The 8,844-nt window shown below is 40.8% G+C and overlaps 1 protein-coding gene across 2 annotated transcripts; it reads left to right on the plus strand.

The window, feature by feature from the left end:
• The first annotated feature begins 93 nt into the window (after positions 1–93).
• Positions 94–6,610, plus strand: LOC118795662 (inhibitor of growth protein 5-like). 2 transcript variants are annotated; one of them, XM_036554305.1, is made up of 8 exons: positions 94–211; positions 1,696–1,767; positions 2,181–2,347; positions 2,655–2,766; positions 2,990–3,083; positions 3,549–3,684; positions 3,930–3,991; positions 4,092–6,610. In XM_036554305.1, exons 1-8 carry the CDS (start codon positions 175–177, stop codon positions 4,129–4,131), a joined length of 720 nt encoding a protein of 239 aa, XP_036410198.1. In that variant the 5' UTR covers positions 94–174; the 3' UTR covers positions 4,132–6,610. The 2 variants fall into 2 exon arrangements, with proteins under 2 accessions (XP_036410198.1, XP_036410199.1); XM_036554306.1 differs by having other exon boundaries at positions 3,561–3,684.
• Positions 6,611–8,844: the final 2,234 nt, after the last annotated feature.

Genomic DNA, 8,844 nt, shown 5'->3' on the forward strand with positions numbered 1-8,844 from the left:
ACAAGGTCAATACGTGGTGGGCGTGTCGCTCTTCTGTCCAATCATATTTCAGTTCCTATTCAGCTCCTTCTGAACCAATGACAGGAGAGGAAGTCATGAATAATTAACTGAGTACTACGCTTCGAGTTCACGCGGGCTGGATTAAAAAATATATGTTTATCCAGAAAAGTAAAGATGGCGACGGCTATATATTTGGAACATTACTTGGACAGTAAGTACATAACTAATACGTATACGATTACACAATGAAACAACTGATATGTGCTATCTAGGACGTTCATTTAGAAGTACAAGTGTCTGAGCCAACGCATGAGGAATGGAAATAGCTAGCCAAGTAGCTATCTTTCTGGATCTTACGGTTTGGCGTGCAAACAACCTATGTAGCTAGCTGGCGTTACGTGTTACTTAACGATGCCGAAATTTTCAAACCAAATGTACATTTTATGGAGAGCCCATTGTAGAATAAACTGGACAAAACGTAAAATGTCTTGATTTAGTCGGCTAGCTAATTATGTGAGAAGGGTTACCGCGATAGTGGAGAAATTTTAGCGCTGGCCAGGCATAAACAGGAAGTCCTGTCCTTCGCGGCGGAAGTCGCTTATTAAGTTGTTTTCCGAAGCCCGCAGAGGTTAAAATTGGGATATTATCACGTTTTCATACAACGAACACACGTGTCGCTGTCACGAAGCTCGGCTTTTATCGTGACAGTGTTCGGAAGACCTTTTCCGAAACGTGCCATTTCGGTTTCGGGGGGTAGAAGTGGCCAGTTTAGCTCTCCGGAGCGGGACGTTTGATTTTTAAAGTGCGTCACAGCCACACGCGCGCTGAGTGGCGCTCGTGTCACGGTCCCGCTCTGTCGCACTCACGTCACTAAATGCTCGGATGCGTTTGCTCCGTGTCCGTAAAAGGCTCAGTAACTGGATGTGTGTTGTGTGGTGTAAGCCTGCTCGTATAGAATGTGCATTATATTACATGCATTTAGCGCATGCTCTTACCCAGAGCGACTTCCAGCACAATTGAAGTGTATCCATTCCATTTAAACGAGCAACACCAGTGTCAGACCAGGCTAATCAAGGATTTCAGTGAGGTGGTGCTTACATTACATTACAAGCATTTAGCAGGTCTTATCCAGAGCGACTTCCAGCACAATTGAAGTGTATCCGTTCCATTTAAACGAGCAACACCAGTGTCAGACCAGGCTAATAACATTCCCAGACTAGTGAGTGTGAGCATAACACTATTCAAGCCCTACCACAAGTTAACTTATGCAAGCTTAGTAGGCAAAGACAGGCGAGTACACTACGACACACAGAACACATAATCCAAAATATGCAGAAATATCATGCCATGTCATTGTTTCATAATGGAAATGCAGACGGCTCGGCAGCTGCTTTTCAGTCAATTTGTAGTGGGTTCATCACTAACACATTTAAAAGAATGTATTATATAGTATATGTTTGGTGATTAAATGTCTGGTAAGAAAGACAGTGCCTAGTAACAAGGCCCCCTGCATACAGCCCCCACAAGCTGTGTGTTAAGTGTTAATGCAGTTAAGATGGTTCGGCAGGTATCTCGCGACCTAAACATCTGCTTCTAACCCGTGTTACCTGGAAAGCCAGTGCATACTGTGGTGTGCACATTATTTCATTAATTTTTTTTGAAAATTGTTCAGGCAATTATAACTATTTGTTTCAGGTATTGAAAACCTACCCTGTGAGCTACAGAGAAACTTCACTCTCATGCGGGAGTTGGACAGTAGAACTGAAGGTAGGAGGAAGATAAAATCTCAACACTTTGTACTTTTTAGCATAGAACAGAATGTTTGATAAAACTTAATCTACTGTGCATCTCCATAAAGCACTATGTGATGTTGATGTGGCCACCTGATGCTTTATAATGCTTGATAGTCTGTATGGCTTTGTGTGTGTGTGTGTGCGTGTGTGTGTGTGTGTGTGTGTGTGTGTGTGTGTTGCCATTTGGTTATCATACGCATTTAGGGACTCTGACAACTATTAAAAAGCCTAGACAGGAAGGCTTTGCACTTAGGTAGTGGCATAATCACAGTTTTGTAAGCTCTTGAACCTTGAGTGAGGAGGATTCTCAGAACTAATTGCTTAATGCTGCCACATCCCCTGTCAGACTTGCATGTTTTAGCTGTATTCATGTATGTATTCCTATAGAAAAGAAGGGGGAGATCGATAAACTGGCTGCAGAATACATCGCCAATGTGAAGAACCTGGCTTCAGAGCAAAGAGTGGAGCACCTGCAGAAGATCCAAAATGCCTACAGCAAATGCAAGGAGTACAGTGATGACAAAGTGCAGCTGGCCATGCAGACATATGAAATGGTCAGTGCTTACGTGTGTGTGTGTGTGTGTGTATTAAGTTCATTTCAGTGATGCTCCTCTTCCCACACAAGGGGGGATTGTACTTTACTGAAATGTATGAGTACGCGAATGGTTTTACAATGCATGTCATAGTGTTTTTTAGAGTAAGCTCCCTTTTTTGACATTGACTTTGGCTTTGATGTAAAAAAAAAAAAAACACACCTCAGGTCAAGCCTTTATCAGTTAAATGACAAAATTGAATGTGAGTTGAGTGTGTATGTTTCTCTTGGATGCTCAGGCAGTCAGACTGAATGGTGTTTGTTCCCAGGTGGATAAACACATCCGCAGGCTGGATGCTGACCTGGCCCGCTTCGAGAATGAGCTGAAGGAGAAACTGGAAGTGAGCGGCTATGAGAGTCCTGACGGAAGAGCATTGAAGAGTAAGATGTCCATAAATCCTCAGAGAATTAGTCCCGTAGCACACATTTTCAGGACAAAGTTAATTATGTAACTGTCTCCGATGAATATGGTTTAAGTAGAGTTATATTGACAAAGAGTGATGTTTCAGTCAAGGGTCTTTGTCTCTCACTTTTTAACTTTAAGGACAGAGCATCACAGCAGTTATGGTGAATTGCTGACTGAATTGTGTTTTCATTTCCACAGAGACCAGAAATCTCAAGGACAAGAGAGGCTCTCGTGGTAGAGGCAAGAAAGGATCGGATGAAGACTCACCCAGGAAGAAAAAAATGAAGAATAGGTAAGGAGACTCCATCCATGTGAAGACAGTGTATATGAAGCCCAACTGAGAGGATCCATTTACCCATATTTGGACTTTGGAAACAAAACATATATATGATTTAATACATTAGTTTTTACCCTTTGAAAAACATTTACAGTACCTTGTAGAGAGAAGTATGCTTTTTATCTGTTGTTGGTTTGATGTATGTTTTATATATTTAATGTGTGTATTTCTGGGAATATGCTTGGTCTTGTTTCAACATACGTGAGAAACCTGGACACTGTACTTTACCAGTCAAAGTTTTAAAAAAAGTAAAGAGACAGTTGCCTATGGAGTGATGCACACCTGTTAGCTGTTTGTCAGGGAACCAAGTACAGTATTACTTACTTTTATCTCATATACAGTAGGTGTCATTAAAAAGTGTTTTAATATGTGGGAGCCATCCTGCACCTTAACCTTTGTCTCTCCCCACCTAACCCTCAGCCCCGATTTTAGCGACTCTATTTTAGCCGTCCACCCGTCCGATGTGCTGGACATGCCGGTTGACCCCAACGAGCCCACGTACTGCCTCTGCCACCAGGTGTCCTACGGGGAGATGATTGGTTGTGACAACCCTGATGTAAGCAGTTGGTTTATTACTTCATTTTGCACTGCCAATATAGCTAGTTGTTTGGGATCTCATTTGCACAGGATATGCATACAGTGTATCCATGCCTAATTCATACAGATTTGTACTTGATATATCTGGCATATGTTGCTGTTCATGTGTCTTTACTTGTTGGAATTTAAAAAATATCTGTATTTTCACATCCGGAAAACGTTCCATAGATTAAAAACTTTTCCTGCATCTTTTATCTTTTACAGTGTCCAATAGAGTGGTTTCACTTTGCTTGTGTTGACCTTACTACGAAGCCCAAAGGGAAATGGTAAGTGGTGTTCATACAGGTGGATTTAGACTTCCATATTGCCTTGTACATTAGACCCACACCCCAATGCTACATTCTTGTTCTTATCTCTTGCTTTCAGGTATTGTCCTCGCTGCACCCAGGACAGGAAGAAAAAATGAGGTGCAAATCACCATGTTTTAAGATATCTTGTCAATGCAGTAAAACAGTGTAATATATACTATATATAAATATTTTCCCATTCTATATTGACCATGGTCTTTGGGACTGTGGTCAGTTTTAAAAAAAGGTTTTTCTTTTAAAAATTGCTGTTAATACTTGAAATGTGTAAATCCTCATCTATTCTGTGAGTTTTAGTATTTGGCAGCCGAGCCTATCGATTGGAGTTTTTGTGTAGCCAGTAAACAGCAGGGTCAGAGTTTGGGCCAGTCGTCCGCCCTCCCTGGATCGCCCCGGACGCGGGCGCCAGCTGAAAGCAGTGCGACACGGTCAGTGTTTTGTCCAAGTTTTCCTGCTGGCCTACCTCACCGGTCAAGCTCTCGCGGCACTGCAGTCTCTGTCTCGGCCCTAAACACTGGTAGGGGAAAAAAGGGAGCCCAAGGTTTACATCCCGTTTGGAGCCCAAAAGAAAGAATAAATAACTCCGTCCATGCAGAAACTGCTTGAATCACATATTTTTTAAAAAATATAATTGGAACGTACAATATGATGGTGGGTCCCAGAAGCCTGCGGTGTAATTATGTGTCATCATTTTTCATGGCGAGCACTCCTGTTTTGGTTGTTGAAGTTGATGTTTCAGCCTTTGTGGCTCCAGATAGGAATTTCCATCACTGGTAGAACTAATCTAATTATGACAAGGACAGTTCTGTTGTTATTTTAGGCATGGCAGGGCTAGGGCATTTTTTGCACTGCTTAAAGAATCCCTTCTGGCAAGCACAGTCGTAGTTCCCTGTGTTAATTAACCTTTTTTTGTCTGAGACTGGGAATGGTATCTCCATTTCAGCTCTAGTCTCTCTTAACAAGCTGCTTTGATGAATAATTTATTTAATAAATGCTGTTAATTTGCTGTTTTGTCAGACATGACGTCAGACACAGAAAACTGCAATAGGATGTATTTGCTGGAAAAGCTTTTGTAATCCTGTGGGATTGTCTCCAAATGATTTTCAAACAGCTCCTTTGAAACAAGAAGTTTACAAATAATATCAAATGCTTCACTTAACCCATAATCCAAACCTACAGTAAAACGTGGTCGGTTGTTTTTAATATAAATGTGTAATATGCAACCAAATTATCTTTTGACTTCTAAATATGATTGCATTGTGTGTTCAGGGGGAGCAACAAAAGCCAAACGGGCACTATTTGCATGGGCTGCGGCTCCTCTTCTGGCACTTTTTGCTCTCTAGTGCCTCCAGTGGTGAACTTTGAGCAGCTCCTGGTGTAACCGTCAGTCAGGGGGATACTGTCATCTCCAGGGCTGCTCTCTCCAGTCTCAGCCAAAAATTAAATTTGCTTTGACAATGATGGGGAAAAGGAACTTATTGCACCTGTGCTTTAAATACATGCAAGAAAGAGTACTGTGTTACACTTTTCCTGTTGTTTGATCTTGAAACTAATACGACTAATTTGCACTGATTAATTGATGCCATGAACCAGAAATATCTGTGGTCGAAACCAGTCCAACAGAAGCCCTCATTTAGTTCATATGTTATCTGAGTGTGGGCATGGATGCGAGCAGAGGTTTATAGTTTAACTGTGAAGTTTTACTCGGCATAAATAAAGGGATGCTAACTGTGCTATTCGATGTTCCATTCTCAATGTGCCGAGGCATGTGACTTCTAGAGTTCCATCAACTAGAAAAAACAGACCTGCTCAAGCGTAACCCTCTATGTCTGTTATAGGAGACTACTGGTACCGCAATGTCTGCAGGAATGTGATGAACTGAGTTTCAGAATGATGTGTATTATATCTTTCATGAACGTTTGGTAAATACTCTGAGATACAGAAGTCATTTGTGCAAAATTAATAATGGACAGTTACTCGTGATTTTATTATGAAAACAGTGGTGGTTACTCTATGAAAGCTATCTTGCTGTTTTTTTTTTTCTTTCTTAAATGCACCAATTCATTATTTGGTAAGTGTTGTTGTTAATGTCAATGTACACTCAAAGCAGATAATGAAGATATTTTTTTGTATGTTTTCTCTGGAAAGAAACATCTCCCTTACCTGAAAGGTCCCGTTGAAGTCCTGTTTCTGTCATAGAGCAACTATATAAAACTGAAAGTATAATTAGACCTTTCTGTTGTGGACGATCAGTACATTCATATACAAAAGCACAGAGTGGAATTATGTGGAAGGTGTCTGAGGACACCAGCCTATTATATTGCTTCTACAAACTAAAATTGTCCCAAAAATACCATCAGTAAAGCAACCTACACATGCTGTGTTGTGAGTTGTATTAAAGTAAATCTAGTTTCTCCAAAGCTATCTGAAGAACTCTGTAGGATGCAAGCAGATGTGATGTATAGATTCAAATGGATGGACAGATTCATGTTTTCCTGGGACCATTTTATTGTAAAAACCATATTTGTGCAGTGAATATGGGACAGAATTATGCTATTGCTTCTCAATGATTGTCGCAGGTTCCCCAAAGAGTGAGTCTTGTTGTTGACTTTGTAAAACAATATTGTTGTATATCTTTTATATAGAAAACTTTATTGTATATCTGTATTTTTGACCATGCTGTAGACAATGTTTTATTCTTATAAATAAAGTATATTTGGGGACTATGCACCTGATTTGCTGTCATGTTTGTTTCATGTGATTCTTTACTGCAAATTTATCCACATTATACTGCTCTTGAAGATCCTTTACTTCCCCATGACCACATGTATACATTGGATTCTGTATTAAAAGCTATGGTGCAGAAACATTGTTTTGTATGCTATGCACTAGGTAAGGATGGACTGTGACATCATTGGGTGGCTTGTATCACTACTGAAAAGCACTCCGTTGTCCTATTAGATTCTACAGTCTGGTTCTGTTATGTTGATCAAGGAAGTCAAGGAAACAAGTGAAAACTAGAAAATTGGTTCCTCTCAAAATGGAGACAATAGGGTGCTAGGCTTCCAATCATAAGATCTAGTGTTTTGTAACGTGTGATTAACTTAAGACTGAGTTACCATGTGAGCAAATGGAGTTAATAGGATTGATTTGGTTGATGGCAGTTGCCAAAAACCCTGGGCAGAAAAATGGAATATCATATCGCGTGGTTGATATCAGCACCTTAAGCTGGCTGTTAATGTTGTAATTGTGACACAGAAAGTGTTTGTTTGTTTGAGGCATTTCTGTTTCAGCAATCCTGTTTGGTGTGGTTATGAATGTAAACCAGTGGAGTGGATTGTACCTCACGCCACATATTTGACCTTATTCCCCCCCCCTGCCCCCCAAACTGGCTTCAGTTAGGCTCCAGTATAAATTCCAGCTACGTCCGTGAGCTTTGAGGAAAAAAGATTTGCTTTGTGTTTGATCTGAAAGGAAAACACTAGAGGGCACTAATTTGCTTCCAGATTCTTGTTTGATTTATATGCCTATAAACTGTTGCCCATCCGTTATTTTTGCTTTGTGGAACGAACAAATATGTCATGTATCCATTGGTCAGTTTGGATAACCTTGCCACCATTTTGCTGCTGCTTGTACTGTTACTGGGAAAACCATTGTTCCAGCTCTGAGTAAGATTCTGGATTTGTTGCCTGTTGAACAATGCATCCCCCCTTTTGTGTATGTACCTCTTAGAGTAAATTCATATTCAAGCATTTTCCTGTTGAGAGAAATGCTATTTCATGGGGTAAGTTAGATTGTTGGAATGCATGTGTGGCATATGACTCCCATGTGGGGTAAATTGGGGTTATGTGTGATCAGCAAGGCTGATCATGTCAGGAGCCATTAACCTGCAGTTTTCTGCTGTGATTGTCAGATGAACATGAAATTTCAATCAGAAGATTTGTTATTTCCCCTTGGTCAGTTCTGCAAGTGCATTTTAACTTCTACTCGAATTAGCCAGTAATTTAAACTTTACCCTGTCAACTGGCTGCTCATCCACTCATTATTTGAACAGGGAATTTATTGGCTGTGTCTGCGCTGAAGCGGCAGCCTCATTTCCCAGCCTTGCTGTAGGAAGACTCAGTTGTACAAAGACTATCTATGGAAGTACATTGGAGGATGCCACTGGGGAAGGACCTGGATATGTGTTGGTATTGTGGTGCACTGATACACTCATGTTGAGTATTTACAGTGTTGCTCTTGTGTGTTGAGCCACGTGCACATTTGTGGTCTCAGCATTGGGTGTTTGACACTGGCTCTTGTTCATGTGTGGACAGTGGTGTCCTTGTTTTTGCAAAGTCTTGTGTCGTTTTGTTGGATGTCCTATGTACTTGGCTTCTGGAGTTGCTATGTATGGGTGTCTGCTGGGTGTCAGCAATATAAATGTAACACTATGCACTCACACCTGATACAGATCAGTGCGTCTGCTGGATGTCAAAAATCTAAATGCAATGTTAAATGTACACATCTGATACATGACTCTGAATAAGAGAGTCTGCTAAACAATAAAATGTAACTGTAGATCCCAGTGGGGAGTCAGTGCTACCCATGGGAATACTGAGATGTGGTGTTGCTTGTCCGCCAAAGCTGTTTGGAGACATTGGTTCTTCTTGTTTCATAAGTGACCTGAACTCCTCCAAAACTAACATGAACCCTACATGTATTTTCTTAGTCCAGGTCCACAGCTGAGTGCAGAGACTTCTCTAGCTTCTGATTGGATGTCATGGGTATCCTGTTATGGCTCTAATGTGGTTGAAACATGAAAATGTACTCCC

Source organism: Megalops cyprinoides, chromosome 20, assembly GCF_013368585.1.
Source record: "Megalops cyprinoides isolate fMegCyp1 chromosome 20, fMegCyp1.pri, whole genome shotgun sequence".
NCBI lineage: Eukaryota > Metazoa > Chordata > Actinopteri > Elopiformes > Megalopidae > Megalops > Megalops cyprinoides.

Bases quoted from the DNA above. Each gene is read 5' to 3' on its own strand.
- LOC118795662 (XM_036554305.1), top strand. From the start codon at position 175: ATGGCGACGGCTATATATTTGGAACATTACTTGGACA. The intron at 1,768-2,180 runs GTAGGAGGAAGA...GTATTCCTATAG, and splicing joins GTTGGACAGTAGAACTGAAG to AAAAGAAGGGGGAGATCGAT. The intron at 3,992-4,091 runs GTAAGTGGTGTT...TCTTGCTTTCAG, and splicing joins ACGAAGCCCAAAGGGAAATG to GTATTGTCCTCGCTGCACCC.